Raw genomic sequence first — 22122 nt, forward strand, 5'->3', positions numbered from 1 at the left:
GAATACACTACCAGCTACCAGACCTTCAAAGCAGGACGCAGCAACAAATACACGAATGGGAGATCCACTCTCAAATGTGGGGAACACCAAACATAGACCTTTTTGCAACAAGCGAAAACGCAAAATGACAAAACTTCGCATCCATAAACCCACACTCTCAGTCCAAGGGCAATGCTCTATGGATCAACTGGTCAGGGATATTTGCTTACGCTCTTCGGCCTCTCCCGTTAATTCAGTTTCTGGTCAACAAAATGGGTCCTACTTCTCTCACCATGATACTCATAGCTCCCACGTGGGCACGCCAACACTGGTACACAGCACTCCTAGATCCGTCAGTAGTACCCCATCACAAGCTTCCAAACAGACCAGACCTATTAACTCGGAACAGGAGTCAAATCAGGCATCCCAATCCCAATGTGCTCAACTTAGCAATTTGGCTCCTGAAGTCATAGAGTTTATATATTTACAGCTTCCATTAGACTGTATGTATGTTCTAAAACAAGCATGTAAACAACAACCAGACAATGCTATGCAAATAAATGGAAACGGTTTGTATACTGCTGTCATCCTAAACATATAGATCCACATAAAGCATCAGTACAAGTAATTGTGTGTTATTTGCTTTATTTAGAAAAAGCAAATCTTGCTTTTTCCTCTATTAAGATTAATCTATCAGCCTACCTACAAAACATACAACATACCTCTCTCTTTAGAATTCCTGTCCTAAAAGCATTTATGTAAGGACTTAAATGCATTATTCCACCTAGAACTCCACCAGTTACAGCATGGAATCTTAATATTGTACTCACAAGACTTATGGGTCCCCCATTCGAACCCATGCACTCTTGTGCTATTCAATTTCTAACATGGAAAGTTGCCTTCTTCGTAGCTATTACTTCTTTGCGAAGAGTTAGTGAAATACAAGCGTTTACTCTTGAGGAACCTTTTTTCCAAGTACACAAACATAAAGTTGTACTTAGGACAAATCCAACATTTCTACCAAAAGTAGAATCTCCTTTTCACATCAACCAAACAGTGGAGTTGCCAGTCTTCTTTCCACAGCCAGACTCTGTGGCAGAAAGAGCTCTTCATACTCTAGATCTAAAATGACCTCTTATGTACTATATAGACAGAACTAAAGATTTTAGGAAAACAAAACTTAGTTGCCTTTCAACAACCACATAAAGGCAATCCTATATCTAAACAAGGCTTAGCAAGATGGATTGTTAGATGCATACAAACATGCTACATCAAAGCAAAAAGACAACTTTTAATCACTCCTAGAGCACTTTCTACAAGAAAGAAAGGTGCGTCAATGGCATTTTTAGGAAACATACCAATGGCTGATATATGTAAAGCAGCCACATGGTCAACTCCTCATACATTTACAAAACACTATTTTGTTGATGTTTTCTCACAGCAACAGGCTACTGTAGGCCAGGCTGTCCTAAGAACACTATTTCAAACAACTTCAACTCCTGCAGGCTAGCCACGGCTATTTTGTGTGAGGATTAACTGCTTTGTATTCTATGATTAGCATATGTATATGCAGCTACACATGCCATCGAACGGGAAATGTCACTTACCCAGTGTACATCTGTTCGTGGCATGTAGTGCTGCAGATTCCCATGCACTCTCCCTCCTCCCCGGAAGCCTGTAGTCGTTCAAGTTTAACATTTGTACATATGTAGATACATTCACTTTTACATGGACATCTCTTTATATTCTTACACTCTATCACTCCTTCCTATACCCTTTGCGGGAGAACAATCTAACAATGGATTCGAAGCCCATGCGCACTGTAAATGAGAGGAGGAGTCACTCGATCCTGTGACTCCGAAAAGACTTCTTCTAAGAAAAACAACTTGTAACACTCTGAGCCCAACACTAGACGGCGAGATATGCACAGAATGTGAAACTGCAGCACTACACGTCACAAACAGATGTACACTGGGTACGTGACATTTTCCATATATAGCCAGTTCGTCAGTAGCACGTTGCACTTTTTTGATGTAATAAAAGAGTAAACATTTGTTTAAAAAGAAGCACCAAGTTTGTACCAGATTGTAGGAGAGTGGGGGCAGTGTGTGTGTGTGTGTGTGTGTGTGTGTGTGTGTGTGTGTGTGTGTGTGTGTGTGTGTGTAGGGCTGTTCAGTGCATATAACTATGATGAGGATTCCCCTAGAAGAGAACTAAGATTAGCAATTTATCGTTCTATGGCTACCTGTAATGAACTGCTATCACTGTTTTGGACGGAGCATTACTCTTTGATTATCTTTTAAAGATTATCATTTGAGCTCTTATTATTAGAGCTCAGGGGCACATGTTCTTCCTGTTGGTTCTTCTAGATCTCTCTGCCAACACAGATTATGTTACATGTACTTGTCTCAGGTAATTTCTGTTAGTGGAGGGCATGTTGTTAAGCTTTGTCAGTTATGGTCTGAATTGTGTAGTGTTGTGTGTGGGGTCTCCCGGGATTCCCCACCATGGCCCGGCCCCTTCAGATCTTACATGAAAACCCAATAGGACATCATAAAACAGCATCAGCTGTGCTGATGACAATCACAACCTTTTGATATTTAATACAATGCATTGCTCATGAAGATATCTCAGTTTATGTTCAAATTTCATTAGCTCATTAATTTAGTCAGTCAACCTATAGTGTCCACTGTTGTTTTTTCCTCAGGCCTTACCGGTCCATTGTGGCCATTTAATTAAATGAGACACTGATTTCATTTCACACTTCTTGCTCCTAATAGCGCAAAAGCCCTTTTGTAAGGTGTGTAGGAAAGTACCATCTTTTTGGCATGGTTACCCCCACTTTTTTCCTGCTGTCAGTGTGCTTAGACTGTTTTCACTGGGATCCTGCTAACTAGGCCCCCAGTTATTGTGCACTCTCCCTCCAAATTTGATTACCTTGGACCTTTGTGCACTCCACAACTGGTATACTTGTGTCCCCTTGTAAGTCCCTGGTATATGGTACTTAGGTACCCAGGGCATTGGGACACCAGGGGTTCCCCTTGGGCTGCAGCATGTATTATGCCACCCTTGGGAGCCCATGCAAAATGTGTCTGCAGGCCTGCCAGTGCAGCCTGCTTAAAAAGGTGCATTCACCTTTTCATCACAGGTCGCTACACCAGGTCACTGTAAGCACTCCTATAGTAGGCCCTTTAGCCCAAAGGTCAGGGTTGCAGTTCCTTGTATGTGAGGTCACACTTGCATGAGCAGAGGTGCCCCTACGAACTAGAGTTCCAATGCACAGGACTTTAAGTGCAGGAAAGCCATTTTACCAGTGTCCATCTACATAATGGCAACTCCAAAAATGGTCCTTTTTGGTGTCAAACATGTCGAAATCAAACCCCCAATACTGTTGACAGTATTGGTTGCATGATTCCATGCAACTTAGAGGACCCCCCAGTATTGCTCCTTCTAGTCTTCCAGGGTTTGTGGGCAGCCACGCTGCTGCAGCCCTTCACACATGTTTGTGCCCTCCTGCTGTTTCACCAGCTCAGGCAGGGGAAGGCAGAACAAAGGATTTGCTGTGGGGGAGGAGAGGCAACACCCTCTCCCTTGGAAATAGGTGTTACAAGGCTTGGGAGGGGTAGCCTCCCAAAGCCACTGGTTTGCTTTGAAGGGCACCTTTGGTGCTCTGCTTGCATAAACAGGTTTGCCAGTTCCCTGCTCTGGCACAACACTAGACAAAGGAAAAGGGAGTGATCACTCCCCTGTCCATCACCACCCCAGGGGTGGTGCCCAGAGCTCCTCTGGGTGACCACTCAATTTTGTTATCTTGAAAACAAGATGTGCAGAGGCCCTTGGGAGCATCTGAGTGGCCAGGTCAGGAAAGTGACGTCAGTAACCCCCTCTGATAGGTGGTCACCATGCAGAGTGACCAAACCTCTTTTAAGGGCTATTTAGGGACTCCCTGGTGGGTGGCTCCCCAGATTCGGTGTGCAGGACTCCTCTTCATCATCTACTTCTGTTCCCGGCCACCAGAACCGCAACTGGACACTTCAGGAACCGACAAGACTGCAACTCCTAAGACCACTTAGCCTTGCAACATTGTTTCCCCTGCTCCTTTCATCATCTGGAACATTTCAACACCTGTGCATCCTCTGGGGTCGGCAAGACTTTGGCTGCAGCAAGAAGGAATCTCCCTTGGAGTGAAGGAGTTGCTCCTCTGCATCTGCAGGCACCTACAGCAATGACGTCTGGCTGCGCGTATTGGCTCTCCTCTGGAACCACGTGGATCCTGCATCACAGGTGATGGTCTTGAGTGGTTCCCCTGGTCCTCTCTGCCCATTGTCCATCTAGGGAGACGGTGAGCCCTTGCCTCTCCCTGCAGGACAGTACCCCTGTGCACTGCGACTCTTGCAGCAACCAAGGCTTGTCTCCTGCTTCAAGGAATCTTTAGGTTCTGAGTAGCCCCAGCCCCCAACACTTCATCCTTGCAAGGAAAGTCTCTCCTCTGCTGCTCCAGTGAAGTGGGACTCCTCTCCAGGTGTGCTGATTGGGCCTCACTGCAACTTAATGTGCCTGCTGCCAGTGGGTTGCCTGTGGGGGCTGCAACTGCTTGTGCTGGCTCTCCCTACTGCTAAGAATCAGCCTGGACTCCCTTCCAAGGGTCGAGTCTCCTGGACCTTTCTGGTCCTCTTCAACCTTGCAACTCTTCTTCTGACTCCTCATGCATTTGCCAAGGCTTGTTGGTGGTTCTCCTAACCACTGACCATCTGCGACCGGCGAACCACGTGGGACCGTGGTCTGCACCACTCCTAGGACTTCTCTGCATCTATTGGGCTCCACAGCTGATCTTCTTCCATCGTGGACCCAGATCTTCATCCACAGAAGGGTGGGTAGTAACTCCTGCCCCGACTGGACAATCCATGTGGACTTGACTCTGTCCCCTTCTTTTGCAGGTCCTCCTCTTCCAAAATCCAACTTTGGGTTCTGCTGGGCTCGCCCTGTTCTTGTACAATCCATTTTCTAAGTCCTATTGTTAGTCCTTGGGAAAACCAGGTACTTACCTCTCCTCTCCTTGTGGCTGGGAGTCACTAAGGTACTCGCGTCTCGGGGTACCGAGTTCTCCCTGCTCCCCTCTAACTGCTCCATAACCTTCAGTGGGGGACTTCATTTCGCATTCCACTAATTTAGTGTATGGTTTGGCCCTCCCGTATGGCCCTATCTATTTTCACAATTCTTGCCAATGCTTGTTGTTTCCTATGCTAATTCCTAATTATGATTGTGTATGTATATAGAGTGTCCTTACCTCCAGTTCGGGGGACTGCCTACAAGTAATCCAGGGCCACATGTACGTAGCACTTTGCACGTCTCATACAGCGAATCGGGCCTTTTGCGACGTGCAAAATGCACTTTGGGATGTACAGACCCATTTTTGCGATTTGGTAAACTATTTACCGAATCGCAAAAAGAGTTTGCGAGTCGCAGTTAGGAAGGGGTGTTTTCTTCCTAATTGAGAGTCGCAGTCCCATGTATGATTGTTTGTGCAGTCGTAAAACAATCGCAGTTAGCACCAGTTTCAAACTGGTGCTAACCCATTCGCAAACAGAAAGGCATGGAACCCCCTCCCCTTTGTGAATGGCAGCAAAAACAGGCCACCATCCCTGTTAAGGGCGGCCATTCCCAAGGGAGTCACAAATTGCGACCTACCTCATGAATGTTCATGAGGTAGGTCATTTGCGACCCCTTGCAAATCGCAGGGTCATTGACACTGTTGAACATAAGGTTTTGCAACTCACAAATTTTGAGTCGTAAAACCTATATCTCGTACATGTGGCCTTTAGTTCTGTGTTACTATAATAATTACCTTTATTTTTGAAAAACTGTTTCCTTTCAGATGTGATAAGCTTCTGTGTGACTGCTGTGTCATTGCAAGTGAGAGAGAGAGAGAGAGAGAGAGAGAGAGAGAGAGAGAGAGAGAGAGAGAGAGAGAGAGAGAGAGAGAGAGAGAGAGAGAGAGAGAGAGAGAGAGAGAGAGAGAGAGAGAGAGAGAGAGAGAGAGAGAGAGAGAGAGAGAGACCGACCGACCGACCGACCGACCGACCGACCGACCTGACTTTCGAGACACTGTCTTCATTCACTAATAGGGATTACCTGGTATAAGGTGCCCACACCATAGGCCTACAAGGTGCCTATTGCTCATCTTTGAGTTCCATCTTATTGTTTCAGACTGAAAATGAATCCCGATGTGTTCATCGTCAATAAATTGAATTGAATAGGTGGTACCTGTAAAGAAATGGCTCCCTGTTGCAGTTACCCCCCACTTTTTGCCTGATACTGATGCTGACTTGACTGAGAAGTGTGCTGGGACCCTGCTAACCAGGCCCCAGCACCAGTGTTCTTTCACCTAAAATGTACCATTGATCCCACAATTGGCACACCCTGGCATCCAGATAAGTCCCTTGTAACTGGTACCTCTGGTACCAAGGGCCCTGATGCCAGGGAAGGTCTCTAAGGGCTGCAGCATGTATTATGCCACCCTAGAGACCCCTCACTCAGCACAGACCCACTGCTTACCAGCTTGTGTGTGCTAGTGAGAACAAAATGAGTAAGTCGACATGGCACTCCCCTCAGGGTGCCATGCCAGCCTCTCACTGCCTATGCAGTATAGGTAAGACACCCCTCTAGCAGGCCTTACAGCCCTAAGGCAGGGTGCACTATACCATAGGTGAGGGTACCAGTGCATGAGCATGGTACCCCTACAGTGTCTAAACAAAACCTTAGACATTGTAAGTGCAGGGTAGCCATAAGAGTATATGGTCTGGGAGTTTGTCAAACACGAACTCCACAGCACCATAATGGCTACACTGAAAACTGGGAAGTTTGGTATCAAACTTCTCAGCACAATAAATGCACACTGATGCCAGTGTACATTTTATTGCAAAATACACCCCAGAGGGCACCTTAGAGGTGCCCCCTGAAACTTAACCGACTGTCTGTGTAGGCTGACTAGTTCCAGCAGCCTGCCACACTAGAGACATGTTGCTGGCCCCATGGGGAGAGTGCCTTTGTCACTCTGAGGCCAGTAACAAAGCCTGCACTGGGTGGAGATGCTAACACCTCCCCCAGGCAGAAGCTGTAACACCTGGCGGTGAGCCTCAAAGGCTCACCCCTTTGTCACAGCCCAGCAGGGCACTCCAGCTTAGTGGAGTTGCCCGCCCCCTCCGGCCACAGCCCCCACTTTTGGCGGCAAGGCTGGAGGGAACAAAGAAAGCAACAAGGAGGAGTCACTGGCCAGTCAGGACAGCCCCTAAGGTGTCCTGAGCTGAGGTGACTCTGACTTTTTAGAAATCCTCCATCTTGCAGATGGAGGATTCCCCCAATAGGGTTAGGATTGTGACCCCCTCCCCTTGGGAGGAGGCACAAAGAGGGTGTACCCACCCTCAGGGCTAGTAGCCATTGGCTACTAACCCCCCAGACCTAAACAGGCCCTTAAATTTAGTATTTAAGGGCTACCCTGAACCCTAGAAAATTAGATTCCTGCAACTACAAGAAGAAGGACTGCCTAGCTGAAAACCCCTGCAGAGGAAGACCAGAAGACAACAACTGCCTTGGCTCCAGAAACTCACCGGCCTGTCTCCTGCCTTCCAAAGAACTCTGCTCCAGCGACGCCTTCCAAAGGGACCAGCGACCTCTGAATCCTCTGAGGACTGCCCTGCTTCGACGACGACAAGAAACTCCCGAGGACAGCGGACCTGCTCCAAAAAGACTGCAACTTTGTTTCAAGAAGCAGCTTTAAAGAACCCTGCAACTCCCCGCAAGAAGCGTGAGACTTGCAACACTGCACCCGGCGACCCCGACTCGGCTGGTGGAGAACCAACACCTCAGGGAGGACCCCCGGACTACTCTACGACTGTGAGTACCAAAACCTGTCCCCCCTGAGCCCCCACAGCGCCGCCTGCAGAGGGAATCCCGAGGCTTCCCCTGACCGCGACTGTCTGAAACCTAAGTCCCGACGCCTGGAAAAGACCCTGCACCCGCAGCCCCCAGGACCTGAAGGACCGGACTTTCACTGCAGAAGTGACCCCCAGGAGTCCCTCTCCCTTGCCCAAGTGGAGGTTTCCCCGAGGAAGCCCTCCCTTGCCTGCCTGCAGCGCTGAAGAGATCCCTTGATCTCTCATTGACTTACATTGCGAACCCGACGCTTGTTCTAACACTGCACCCGGCCGCCCCCGCGCCGCTGAGGGTGAAATTTCTGTGTGGGCTTGTGTCCCCCCCGGTGCCCTACAAAACCCCCCTGGTCTGCCCTCCGAAGACGTGGGTACTTACCTGCAAGCAGACCGGAACCGGGGCACCCCCTTCTCTCCATTATAGCCTATGTGTTTTGGGCACCACTTTGAACTCTGCACCTGACCGGCCCTGAGCTGCTGGTGTGGTAACTTTGGGGTTGCTCTGAACCCCCAACGGTGGGCTACCTTGGACCAAGAATTGAACCCTGTAAGTGTCTTACTTACCTGGTAAAACTAACAAAAACTTACCTCCCCCAGGAACTGTGAAAATTGCACTAAGTGTCCACTTTTAAAGTAGCTATTTGTGAATAACTTGAAAAGTATACATGCAATTGAAATGATTCAAAGTTCCTAATGTACTTACCTGCAATACCTTTCAAACAAGATATTACATGTTAAATTTGAACCTGTGGTTCTTAAAATAAACTAAGAAAAGATATTTTTCTATAACAAAACCTATTGGCTGGATTTGTCTCTGAGTGTGTGTACCTCATTTATTGTCTATGTGTATGTACAACAAATGCTTAACACTACTCCTTGGATAAGCCTACTGCTCGACCACACTACCACAAAATAGAGCATTAGTATTATCTATTTTTACCACTATTTTACCTCTAAGGGGAACCCTTGGACTCTGTGCATGCTATTCCTTACTTTGAAATAGCACATACAGAGCCAACTTCCTACAGTACCTCTTTTGAGTTTATCTGCCTGGTATTGAAGAATTACAGTAGGATGTGGTTGCTACTCCTGTTACTTTATGGTCCCCAAAAAGGACAAGGGTCTTCAACCTATTCTAGACCTATGAACCCTCAATCTCCTCATCAAGAAGGAGAAGTTCAAAATGGTCACGTTGGCTCAGATGTTGCCTGCTCTGGGCCCAGGAGACTGCATGGTTGTGTTGGACTTGCAGGACGCTTATTTTCACATTCCCGCCCTCCTGGCCCACAGACGTTGCTTGTGGTTCATTGTAGGCTACGAGCACTTTCAGTTTACCAAACTCTCATTTGGCCTTACCAGCTCCCCTTGGGTATTCACCAAGGTGATGGCGGTGGTTGCAGCTCATCTGCGGAGATCAGTGGTTTTAGTCTTTCCCTATCTCGACGACTAGCTGTTGAAGGCGGGCTTGCATCAGGCTGTCCAGACTGTGGCAAAACTCCTGCATTCGCTGAAGTTTAATATAAACATGCTGAAGTCACACCTGACTCGCTTTCAGACCCTCCCTTTCATCTGAGCAGTTCTGGATATGGTGCAGTTGCAAGCTTATCCCCCTTAGTGTTGAGTCCAGGATATTCAGGCTATGATACAGATGTTTCAGCCTCTATCCTGTATTTCAGTGAGAATGACTCTGAGGCTGCTGGGCCTCATGGCCTCTTGCATCCTTCTGGTGACACATGCCAGATGGCAAATGCAGGCTCTACATTGGGACCTGAAGTTCCAGTGGGGGCAGCATCAGGGGAATCTTCTACATGGTCCTCATCTCGGAGGGTACTGCGAAAGACCTGCAGTAGTGGTTCACGAACTGTGATTCGGCCAGAAGTAGATCCATTTCCCTTCTCCACCCAGATCTGACAGAAGTGACAGATGTCACTGGGATGGGGTGGCCATCTGAGACAGGTGAAGATCAGAGGAATCTGGTTTTCGTAAGAAGCGGGACTCCACATCAACACACTGGAGCTCTGTGCGAATGACTGGCATTGAAAGCCTTTCTTCCCTCATCAAGGGACAGATTGTGCAGGTGTTCACGGACTACACCACTGCCATGTGCTACTGCAACAAACACGGCGGGTGGGGTTGTGGGCCCTTTGTCAATAGGCTTTATGTCTCTGGACGTGGCTGGAATAGCAGGGCATATTCCTGGTGGTTCAACATCTGGCAGGCTCTCTGAGCGCCAGAGTGGATGAACTCAGATGAAAATGCCTAGTAGCTCATGAATGGTGTCTCCATCAAAAGGTGGCGCCGTCTCTTTCAGCCGTACTGTTCACCTCCGCTGAGCAGTTTAACGCAAGGAGTTTTAAAGGCCGCAGTCACTCATAGACGCTTTTAGTTTTCAGTGGAACGCATGCCTCCTATATGATTTTCCATCCAAACTATTCCTGCCCAGAGTTCTCAAGAAGATCAGGAACACCCGGGCCCAAGTAATCCTGGTGGCCTCCGACAGGGCATGGAGAATCTGGTATCTTGAGCTGCTGAGCATGTCCATTGATCCTCTGATCATACTGCCCCTTCGGGAAGATCTTCTGTCTCAGCCGCAGGTGAGGGTTCTTCACCCGAACCTGTCCACCCTCCACCTTCTTGTGGGCAGCACTTAACAGGTTTTGACCTTCCTCCCAAAGTCTGTAATGTCATCTTGGCAGCCATGTGTCCCTCCACCAAAATGCTGTACGCCTATCTTTGGAAGAGATTTGTGACATGGTGTACAGATAAGTCTGTTGATACTCTTTCTGAGGTTCTTCTGTTCATTCTTTCTCTTGCCCAGCAGGGCTCTGCTTTGGGCACTCTTAAGGGATTTTTATCTGCTATTTCTGCCTTTTGCGGTTGCCTTAGCAAACCTCCTTGTTTAAGTCTTCTATTGTACATACATTCCTCAAAAGTCTTACTCATCTCTTCCCTCAATCCCCATTTGTGATGCCCCAATGGGATCTTTAGAATTTGATTCTGACCTTTTTGATGTGAGCTCCTTTCGAACCTCTTCACAACCATCTACTCAAGCTTCTCATATTGGAAACAGCCTTCCTTGTGGCAATTACATCGGCCGGCAGAGCGAGTGAAATGCAGGCCTTATCATCTAAGCCCCCCAACCTCTTTATCTATCAAAATGATATACATTGTGCAGAGTCCAGGAGATCCCGTATTACTGGACAGGGGCTGTTGTAGCAATCCCAAGGTCCTGTCTTAGGGGGTAGTGTGGTTGAGCAGCCTCAGACTTATCAGAAAGGAGTGTTAGACATTTACCATAGGCACACAGTCAATAATTGAGGCACATGACTCAATAGGGAGATCCACACCAATTTACAAAAATAAGTATCTTTATATACATTTAGGCATGTTTTGCAGGAGAAATTATCACAGGTTTGAAAAGTCAACAGTGCAGTTTTCTGAAGCTGCAATGTTAGTCTACGGGAGAGAAAACATATACAGCAAATAGGCACTCCACAGCAACTTACAGGACCAATCTTCCGGACTTAAGGTGAGTATGGGGCAGGGTCTTAGGCCACACCAATATGGTACAGTGCAGTGTTGCAGTTCAGCGTCTGATGCCCCATTAAAGTCAATGGGAATCAGTCTGGGCAAAAAGTTGCTGCAGGTGAGGACTGGGGTACCAGTCAGGGTGAACCACCAAGTGGGCTCAGTTCTTGCGATGCTCAGGGATGTAGAAACCCAGTGGTCCTCTTCTTCTCAGACCGGGGCGTCTGGGTGCACAGGAATCTTGGACAGCCTGGTTTCTCTCACTGGTGGCGAAGGAGAGGGCCCGCAGAAACAGGCTGCAGATGTGGACTAGAGGTCCAGTCTGGTTGAACCAACAAGTGGGCTCAGGTCTCATGAGGCGAAGGTACGTAGGGACACCAGTGGTCTTTTTCTCCTCTGTCCAGGGTTCCGGGTGCAGAGGTGGAGTGTACAGTCAGGTTTCCATCACCAGAGGTGGTCATGGTTGAGGGGAGCCTGCAGAAAGATGCTGCAGGCGTCGTTGTGAAGTCCACAGTGGGCGAACTCAAGGTGGGTCTCTGTAGGTCCTGGGAACCACGCTGACATCCTTGGTCCACTTCAGCTCAGGCTTGGAGGCTCGGGTGCAGTGGTGCTTTCTGCTGTCAGGTTTTTGCAGTCCTGGGTCCTCTCAGGTTTTTTGGGTTACCTGCAAGATGCAGGGGAGAAGCTCCGCTGTTCCATAGGAGTTCCTAGTTTTTGGGTGAAGGTTGGTAGTCCTCCCAGGCTTCTGGAGGCGCAGGCAGCTGCAGGACGAGGCGTCTTTTGCTCAGTTGTCAAAAGTCAGCTGGTGTAGGGTTGGCGCTGAGTCAGTCACTGGTTTTCAGTTCTTGCTTTTGCATCTCTGAAGTATCCTTCAGTCAGCAGGATCTGAGTTTCTGGTGCAAGTGGCTCCCAAAAATACTGATTTTAGGGGTGTTTAGGGGAGTGTAGGTTAGTAGCCAGGGGCTACTTACCCCTGGGGTCACTGCGCCACCTATATAACCACTTACTGTGGGAAGTGGACATAATCTTGTCCTGGAGTTCCTAATTGTGCCATCACCAAGATATCAGATTTCTAAATGTTGTATCCGCATCAGGCAGCTCACCTTACGGGTGGGACTGACCTGAGAGGGTGCAGATTTACAGCTCATCCTGTTGGGAGGGGTGTGTGAACACCTCTGCCAGAGTAGGGTTTGTTCCTGGCCGCCCGAGACCGGAGGCTTTCACCCCTGAGGGTCAGAAACGTGTCTTTTGTTGGGAGTCTGGTTAAAACTAGTTGGCCAGTACACCAGCAGCTGGTAGGTTTTAAGGGGGCACCCTCTGTGTGCATGTATCAATAAATCCATCACTGGAATCAGTGAAGCTTTATCACTGCAAGATGTTTGATACCACCAAACATCTCTAGTTTCAGTGAAGCTGGGGAACTCGTATTGACCACTGTCCATCAAATGTACTAAAATGATTTCCCTGATCACTCACTATGACAGACATAGCAGGGGCACATCTTCTCTTGTAGATATGTCCACACATGTAATATAATGCATGCTGCCTTAGGGCTGGAAGGCCTGCTATAGGGGTGACTTAGAATATATTGCATGCAGTGTTAGTAGGCATGGCACACAGGCTGTGTCTCATGTTGTGTGTTCACTTTTAGCTTCACCTAGACACAGAGCTTGCAATGTCAGGTGCTAGGTGAGGGGTCCCTGAGGGTGGCACAATACATGCTACAACCCTTGGGTGCTCATGCCCTAGTTATCTGAGCTACCATTTACTAGGGACTTGAGGGGGCTCCTAAAGGTATTGCCAATTGGGGTACAGTTTTAGGGAAAAGGATCTGGCACTGGGAACCTGGTTAGCAGGAACCCAGTGCACTTCCGGTTAAAATTGCATCAATTACCAAGCAAGAAGTGTTGGTGACCATGTAAAAAAAGGGGAACTTTCCTATACATGCTGAGTTCCGGTCCTGGGCATCTGCCAGGTAGTAAAGTGGCCATCTCTGCACACATTCACCAAACACTACTGCCTGGACAGCCAGGTCTATAGGGATGGGCACTTTGCCCATTCGGTCCTGCAGGACTTTCTCGTTTGAAGTTGGTTCACAGACCCACCTCCAGGGATGGGATTGCTTAGGCATATATTGAAAGGTAAGGAATCTGCAGCTAGAAGTCTATCAGATGAACAACCTACTTGCCTTTGGTAATGCTTTATCTGGTTGAGACTATATCTAGCTGCAGATTCCTTACCAACCCATCCATCCTCCCCCGTTCTGAGAATGGATTTCCTGGGGCAGGGACTTCCCTTTCAGGGTCCTTGTTTTGACACACCGGTGGTCAGTGTTCTTCATGGCTCCATGCTTTTGGCGCAGAAAGTTGTGAAATGAAACTGACACCGGCGTGCCTGGGTTGCGCCTTTATAAAAAACGTTAAACCTGCAACATAATTTCTGGCACGGACGACGACAGACGCACAGCCGATCGACACCACCTACCGGCGTGCAGGGGTACTACTCATGAAAAATCTTCCAGATCCAATCTGACAGCTGGAGAGAATTCAAAGGTAAGGAATTTGCAGCAAGATATAGTCTGTACCAGATGACTGAAGGCAGGTAGTTTGTTCATTACAACTCACAGAGGAAAGGCATTCTCTTGTTTGTTTTATGTAGCTGTCTTGTTAAGTATAACCGAAGCCCGAAGTGAAAAATCTGGGTGCCATTGTTAATAATGTGCTGTCATAGAAGAGCAAGTCAGCTCAGTTACCAGCAACATCTGATACCATATTTTACAGTCTTGAAAGATAATTATTCACCCTTATTTCCTGGAGCATCTTTAGTGGTTGCCGTTGTGAACGCCCTCCGAAATTCCACCAATGCCCTTTCTATAGTCTTACCAAAAATAAGAGTTACTAACTTCGGGAGGTGCTAAACGTTGTAATTTGACTAGTAATGGAGCTCTGCAAACAAGATCACCTCTCAGAAGTTCAGTAGAGGCTGGATTGGATGCTACTAGGAGAAAGGATCACATTCAAGTGCCTTTGTACTAAATTCAGTGCCACTGGAATTATGCTAGCAGGAGAGGAAAAAATTATGCAGCAGGGAGGACCAAAATATGTGGCAATGTAAGGCAAATTATGAAGCATTATGTGGCAAATTCTGTGACAATTCATTATTTTGTCATTTTTACACAAATTGACACTTGCCAAAACTTTAACCTTGTTAGTATCAGTTTAACTACCAAATACAGTGATAAGCAGCTGAAAGATAACCAGTCAGCCATTGCAAAGTACCTCCCACTGCATGGGAACACATTGCCACATTGTTTAGTAACTTTTGATCTGTTTGAGCTAGAAACAGTTTTTTGTTAAAATCTGAAGATTATGCAGCAGATGATGGATTATGCGGCAAATCCATAGATACGCAGAAAACGCTGCTTCTCAGAGCGGAATGACTCTCACTTAGGCCAAAATGGCTCCATTCAAATGAAAAGAGACTTACCATAGGTTTTCTAGAGATAGTCAATTCAGCTTGGCCTCTGTTGGTGGTCTGAGAATTGGAGCTAGGGAACTAATTTGTAAAGCTCTATCTTTCTTGATATCAAGATAAAGGAATACCATACTACCTAAAATTAAGCTAATGATGTTCCTCTTCTAAATGTTCTACCCACAGGGTAGCGGCAGAGTATTTGTGCTCTATATAAATGTCCTTATCTTTATGGTTTAACTATTTGTACATGTTAGCAGATTCATGTATAAATAATCTTTGTTTGTACACAGCAGGCATCTAGTTTAATTATGCTCAGGAACAACTTACTTAAAAGCTCTTACTGCCATAGAGCCTTTTCTCTCAACAAGCTGTTCATTTTTGGTGGCAGTAGTTTTGGGCTCTTCTGCGTCCTTTCACGTGTGGGCCAGCAGTTTGTACAATCAATCAATCATTGCTTATATAGTGCAGCTACTCACCCATAAGGGTCTCAAGGCACTGGGGGGGGGGGGACGTAGGGGGAGGGGGTGCATATATACCATCAGTGATGTGGTTCTCCAAAAAGAAATGTCTTCAGCTCCTTCATGAAGTTGAGGAGGGAGATAGTTTGTTTGAGGTGAAGCAGAAGGGTGTTCCAGGCCGTGGCTGCGATGTGGGACAAAGAGCGTCCCTCTGTTCTTGATTTCCTGATGGGAGGTTCTTCAGCGAGGGAGAGCTGGGCCGATCGGAGGGTCAAGTGGGGTACGTGGAAGTTTAATTGGCTGTTCAGGTAGGCTGGTCCGGTGTCATTGAGAGCTTTGTGGGCGTGGATGAGGATCTTGAAGGTGATTCTTTTTTCTATTGGAAGCCAGTGAAGCATTCACAGGTGCTGAGAGATGTGGCAGTGTCGGGGACCAGTCTGGCGGCGGTGTTCTGGATGTTCTGTAGTCTGCGGGTGAGCGTCTTGTTGATCCCAGCATAGAGCGCGTTGCCGTTGTCCAGTCTGCTGGTGATAAGGGTGTGTGTGAAGGTCTTTCTGTGTTCCAGGGGAATCCATTTGAAGGTCTTGCGTAGGAGGCGGAGGGTGTGGAAGCAGGTGGATGTGACTGAGCTGATTTGGTGGTCCACATTGAGTTTGGCGTCCAGGATGATCCTGAGGTTTTGGGCTTGGTTCGTGGGGCTGGGCGGGTTTCTGAGGGTGGGTGGCCACCATGAGTCGTTCCATGTGTCAGGTTGTAGGCCCATGATGAGAACTTCAGTCTTGTTTGCGTTGATTTGGAGGCAGCTGGTTTTCATCCAGTTGGCTACTGCTCCCATGCCTTCCCTGAAGTCTGGCTGTGTTAGGTTAGTTGGATAGGGAGAGGATGAGTTGGGTGTCATGGGCGTAGGAGACGATGTTGATTCTGTAGCTCCTGACAGTGGCTGCCAGTGGGGTAATGTAGATGTTGAACAGAGTACGGCTGAGGGAGGATCCTTAGGGGACTCCACACGTGGAGGGTGTGGGGTCCGAGATAAAGGGGACGAGTCTCACTTGTTGGGTGCTGCCGGAGAGGAAGGAGGTGCATCCTGTCGAGGGCCTTGTCTCCGATGCCGGCTTCATGATGTCTGCGTAGCAGGGTGTGGTGGGAGACTGTGTCAAAGGCCGCCAATAGGTCTAGCAGGATGAGTGCTGCCGCCTCTCCCTTGTCCAGCAGGGTGCGGATGTCGTCAGTTGCGGCCAGGAGGGCTGTTTCGGTGTTGTGTTTTTTTCTGAATCCGGATTGGGAGGCGCGGAGGATGTTGTGAACTCAAGTGGTGAGTTGGCTGTTGATGGCTTTCTCAATGACTTTTGCTGGGAATGGGAGTAATGAGATGGGCCTGAAGTTTTTGAGGTCGGTGGGGTCTGCCAAGGGTTTCTTGAGGAAGTGGTTGATCTCTGCGTGTTTCCAGTCGTCGGGGAAGGAGGCTTCAGCTAGGGAGAGGTTGATGGGGAGGCAGAGCTTGGTGGCGATGATGTCAGCGGCTTTGTTGAAGATGTGGTGGGAGCATGGGTCCGTGGGGGCCCCAGAGTGTATGGACTTTATCGTCTTCAGAGTGGCTCCGGTGGTGAGGGGGTCCAGTTAGTGATCATTGGTTTGTTGGTTTCGGGTTCTGGTGGAGGGGTTTGTGCGCGTGAGTTGTCCTCATTGAATCTGTCATAGATGGTCTTGATTAGTGGTGGAAGTAAGTGCAGGCTGCGGTGTTCCGGTCGTCGTTGTGGGCGAAGGAGGGGGCGGAGTTAGCAAGGGTGTTGGTGAGCTGGTCGTTGGTGACTCTTGCCCAGTCTCTGCGAGATGGTTGGTGCCAAGGCCTGAGGATGGAGGATGTGTTGAAGTTGAAGTGGATGCAACGCTGGTCTGTACATGGAAGTTCGGAGGTGTGGCTGAAGGTGATTGATGTTCCTGTTGTGAAAATGGGGTCAAGTGTGCGTCCTGCTGAGTGCGTTGGTTCTGTCACGATCTGTCTGATCCCTAGGCTGTGGAGGTTGTCTAGTAGGGGTGTGGTGTTGGGCTCTTGTAGGTTGTCAAGGTGGAGGTTCTGGTCTCCTAGCAGGGTGTAGTTGGTGGATGTGATGGCTTGAACGGTGATGCAGTCCGTGATGGATTCGGAGAAGGGTGCGCAGGGTCCCGGTGGGCGGTAGATGAGGGGTTCCTATAAGGTTGTCTGTTGGGCTGGTCTGTAGTTTGAAATGGAGGTGTTACATCAGGCTAGTGGGTTCTTCGGAGTGTGTGCTCAGCCGGATGTTGGATTTGTGGGCAATGGCTGGTCGGGTCGTCGACGGGTGCAGACGGGCTTGCCTTTGGCGCACCAGCAGCTGCCATTGGGGGGGGGAGAGGACAGGTGGGAGTGGGAAACGGTGCAAAAGGGTGGGGGGGCCACGGGGCAGCAGCGACGGGGTGAGTGAGAGAGAGAGGAGGGGACGGGCCGTGGGGGGCAGCAGGGAGAGAGAGAGAGAAGCGAGAATGAGAGGAGTGATGAGAAAAACGAGGAAAAGATAGAGGAAAGCGCAGAAAGCGAGAGGCACAAAAACAGCACACTTAAAGAAAAACTAGGAGAAAAGAGGCAGAGGGCAACCCAGTAGAAGAGCAGAGCTCTCCCACTAGACACTAGGGATGAGGCACAGGCAGAAGCCTGCGGGTGGGGAACGGCCTCAAAATTCTGACCAAGGTCAGAGTTCAAATCAGAGGGGCTTCACTTGCTTGTAGAGCTACACGGTGGCAGAGCAGTTCACTGTCTAGGAACGGGGTACAGATGATGCAGGAGCTTTCTGTATTGTGTTCTTTGCTATGGAATGATTTTTGTTCTTCCTTGTCTCTCAGATTGGTACACTGGTAAGCTACACAGCTGATGCAGAGTGTATTCCTTTCTCCCTGTAGTTCTTATCTGTTTGGAGCGAGGTTAGTTTTATTTCCTTGCCCTCTTCTAGATTTGGATGACCAGATTCTATAGCTCATGCCAATGCTTTCTTGTTGCTCTGCTGGTGAAATGTTGCCTTTTTTCCCCTCTTTGTTCTACAGGTGGACCAGCAGGCTGCACAATTGGTACAGATGCTCGAGCTCTCACAGAGTGAGCAGAAACTTCGTGAATTATTGGTCACATTGCTGAAGGAGGTCTTCTCAGAGTTCTTTCCTGGTATACCTTTAACTATTTCATTGTTCAGGTTCTGTGTCTGTTAGTTAGTTCTCCCATCTGTGTTTATGACCTTTTAGTTTGTAGTGTGCATGTATCACTGACTGACAGGCTACTTTTATTAAAGACAGTACTGATAGTCTGGGTTACTGGAATTATGCGACTCAGCAACCACAACCTTTTCTGCATAATTTTGGATTTGCCTCTGTTGTCACTCAATCTAGTGTCTGCTTCACAATCTCTAGATCTTAACCTAAAATTGTTTCTAGCTCAAACAGAATAAAAGTTACTAAAAGTGCAGTGACGCATATTGGCACTTCGTGGAAAACCTTTTCCAAATGTTAACTGGGTCACCTTTTAAAAAAAAATTTCTCACATTTTCTTTATTGGATTTTAAGTGGCACAACGTTAGACTGGCGATATGTATATTTGCCAAAAGCAGTTACAAGCTACTGACAGTTCCAGAGTTTCAAAAATATGTCATGCTTCATAAAATACATTTGACAAATCAAGTAACATATCTATCATTCAGTGATGTGGTGAAGATAAACAGTTCCACACTTTTGAGCAAAACATCCTAACGAAGAAACATACAGGCCCTCATTAAGACATTGGTGGTAAATGCCGCCTACCGCCACGGCGGCGGCCACCAAGAGACTGGCGCCGCGGCTAACATCTGTCCGCCAAATTATGACCACAGCTGGATTTCCACCACAAGAAGGATGGAAATCCGGCTGTGCCCTTACTGGCGAATGGTGTTAAGGTGGTGCTGCTACCACCACCACCAGCAGCGCCATGGCAGTAGACCGTCGCCAGACGTATTATGAAAAATAATACGGGCTGGTGGTGTTCTGCTGGCGGTAGATGCGTCCCGTTCCGTCCCCTGCTGGGAGACCCCCTGGATGCAGGTAAGTTGGGTTTCCGACAGGGGAGGGGGGTGTTTGTGTGTGTGGGGTTGTGTGCATGAATATGTGAGTGTGTGCGTGAATACAAATGTGTGTGTAGTGTTGTTTGCGTATGTGTATGCATGTGTGAGAATGCGTGTATGAATGGAAATGTGAATGCGTGTCAGTGTGAATTTGGGTACGGATGTATGCGAGAATGGATGCATGCGTGAATGAATGCGTGTATGCCTGTGTGAGTGTGTTTGTGTGGTGCGTGTCTGCATCTGTGCATGAATGGGGGTGTGAGGTATCAGCGGGTGGGGGCGTCTGGGGAGTGTGTGTGGGGGGGTGGGGGATGAGCCTCCTACCAGTGACAAGGAAGGAATTCCCTGTCACTGGTAGGGCCTACCGCCATAATTTTTGTGGCGCTGCGGATGCCACAAAAACCATGGAGGTAGGCAGGGTCATGATGCCGCTGACAGTGCAATAGCGGCCGCTGGTCTGGAGATTCTTATCTCCGGCCCGGCATCTGCTACCGCCATGGCAGTCAGTATGGTAAACTGGCGGGTTGGCTGCAGCCAACCCACCAATATCATAATGTGGCAGTATGTACTGCCAGCCTGTTGGTGGTGCTACCACCACATTATCACTGACTGCCGGGATGATAATGACCCCCATATTAACACACACAGTAGAAAGGAGCAACCAAACTAATTAGTATGGAGAAGTCAGTGATTGCAAAAAGGCCTAAAAGTGGGAGCCATCTCAAGTGGGGGTATTTTTGTACAAGAGTGACAGTAACATCTAGGAGAAGGCGGAGTCAAGAGTCCCTATTCCTGAAAGAGGTGAAGTGCTTATATGCGGAGATGACAGGAGAAGAGCTGAAGCTTTCTGGAGAGGAACTGTACTAAGGGACCCCAATCTCTTATCAGTTAAGATAGTGGCCATACATTCCATGGAGAGGGCTTGCTAGAGACAGGTATGCCATTGAGACATGGATGGGGCTTCGGCTTTCTTCCATGCTGCTGCTAAGGTCAACTTAGCTGCCCCCAGACTAAGCCACAATATAGAGCGGTCTCTGAATTGTCTGGTGTTTAAAAGAGGGATCCCGAAGACTCAAAAGAACACACTCCTAGCTAGCAGGGATTTTTTAGCCCAGAATTCCTTTGAGATGTGAGCAGCCCGGACATGGAACACACTTCCCCTCAGGCTCAGGCAGACCGCGAGGTCAGGCACACCCAATCACTGAAGCAGTTCAGAAAGGACCTCAAGACCTGGCTCTATGGTTGAGAGCACGCCTACATTAAGCGCCTTGAGACCCTATGGGCGATTAGCCGTGCTTTACAAATCCATTATTGATTGATTGATTGTGATAGTATTTCTTCCCAGTAAGGCAGAATGGTCTGATATGTGTCTAAAGTCCCCCAGAAGCCCACACCCCCTCCAGAATGTGTCATATGTATTCGGAAAATCTTTTTAAGTTTCACTGGGTAAAGGTACCAGTCAAAGAGGAGCTTGTAGTGTGCCTTAGACCCATAGAGTGATTAAACTTAGAGATGTCTTGATAAAGAGTACTTCATTGCTTAAGTACTTCATTGCTTATCATCTATGGTGATTCCTAGTGCATGTTCCAAAAAGGTTATGTGGGAGGAGGGGGTAAGGGTGCAGCCAGCAGACAGTAGGCCATAGAAAGAGGAGATACAACCCCGGGTTACTCCAGCCTGGCGAACAAATCGTTCTAAGGGGAGCAGCTCTGTAGTAGCGGCAAAGGCATACTTGTGGCTGTAGCACCGTGTTTCGTTTGAGTGTAATCAAAGTTTCTGAGTTCAGCAAGTTGAAGTTACTACAGCAGTTCTTGAATGTCAGAATTTCTTCCCCATGAAATATGTCGGAGATCGTCAAGGAGCCTCACTCCCTCAATTTATCAAAAGGTCCTGGGAATTGTGCTGGGGGAAAAGCTGTTTTATAGTGGATAGGAGTGTGTGGAGAGGGGAAGGTTGTCGACTCGTATACTGTTATTTCTATGTCCCAGACTTTAAGTGTGGTGGTTGTGGGAGTGCTTACATAGGCATTCCATGGGTGGTCTTTTCTGGGTTTCCAGCGGTCATCCCAGATTGTTCGCCCCACCACCGCTCGATCCATGTGCAGCCAGAGTTTGTCTGAGGCCATAAGGGACTACCAGAGCATGACACGAAGTTGCGTCGCCCTGTAGTACACATGGAGGTCCAGTAGCGCCAGGCCGCCAGAGTCCCTCGGGAGGGTCAGTAATTTGTAATAGAGTTGTGCCCTACGCCCCTGCCATACAAAGCCAATGATCATCAAGCAAACTTCTGTGAAAAATTCTCTGTGTATCTCAATTGGGAGTCCCTGAAACAAATATAAAATGCGTGGGAGCACTGTCATGTTGATTACATTTACGTGTCCTATCCAGGTGAGGTACATCGGAGCCCAGCATTTAAAATCTAACCTCAGGCACCGTAGTGGGGGAGGATAATTTGCCTTGTACAAATCCGCTATGTTGGGCGTGATCTTTATCCCTAAATAAGAAATCTTTCTTTACCCTTTGGAAGAGGAACATGGAGGAGATTGCCTCCATCTCTGGCAAAGGGATTGTCAGATTGAGTAAATAGGATTTTTGGAAATTGATGTGAAAGCCGGGCACCATCTCATAATTACTGAGTTCTGCTTAAAGACTGGCAATGATG

At 48.1% G+C, this 22122-nt stretch overlaps 1 protein-coding gene across 1 annotated transcript in view; it reads left to right on the forward strand.

Annotated features, from left to right (window-relative positions):
- TUT1 (terminal uridylyl transferase 1, U6 snRNA-specific) overlaps positions 1-22122 on the forward strand; it is a 533529-nt gene that overhangs the window by 112531 nt on the left and 398876 nt on the right. The window contains exon 4 of the mRNA XM_069207048.1: positions 18422-18536. Within this exon, the coding sequence (XP_069063149.1) occupies positions 18422-18536 (115 nt within the window). The remainder of the gene's footprint in view (positions 1-18421; positions 18537-22122) is intronic.

The sequence above is a fragment of the Pleurodeles waltl genome, chromosome 9 (genome assembly GCF_031143425.1).
Source record: "Pleurodeles waltl isolate 20211129_DDA chromosome 9, aPleWal1.hap1.20221129, whole genome shotgun sequence".
Taxonomy (NCBI): domain Eukaryota; kingdom Metazoa; phylum Chordata; class Amphibia; order Caudata; family Salamandridae; genus Pleurodeles; species Pleurodeles waltl.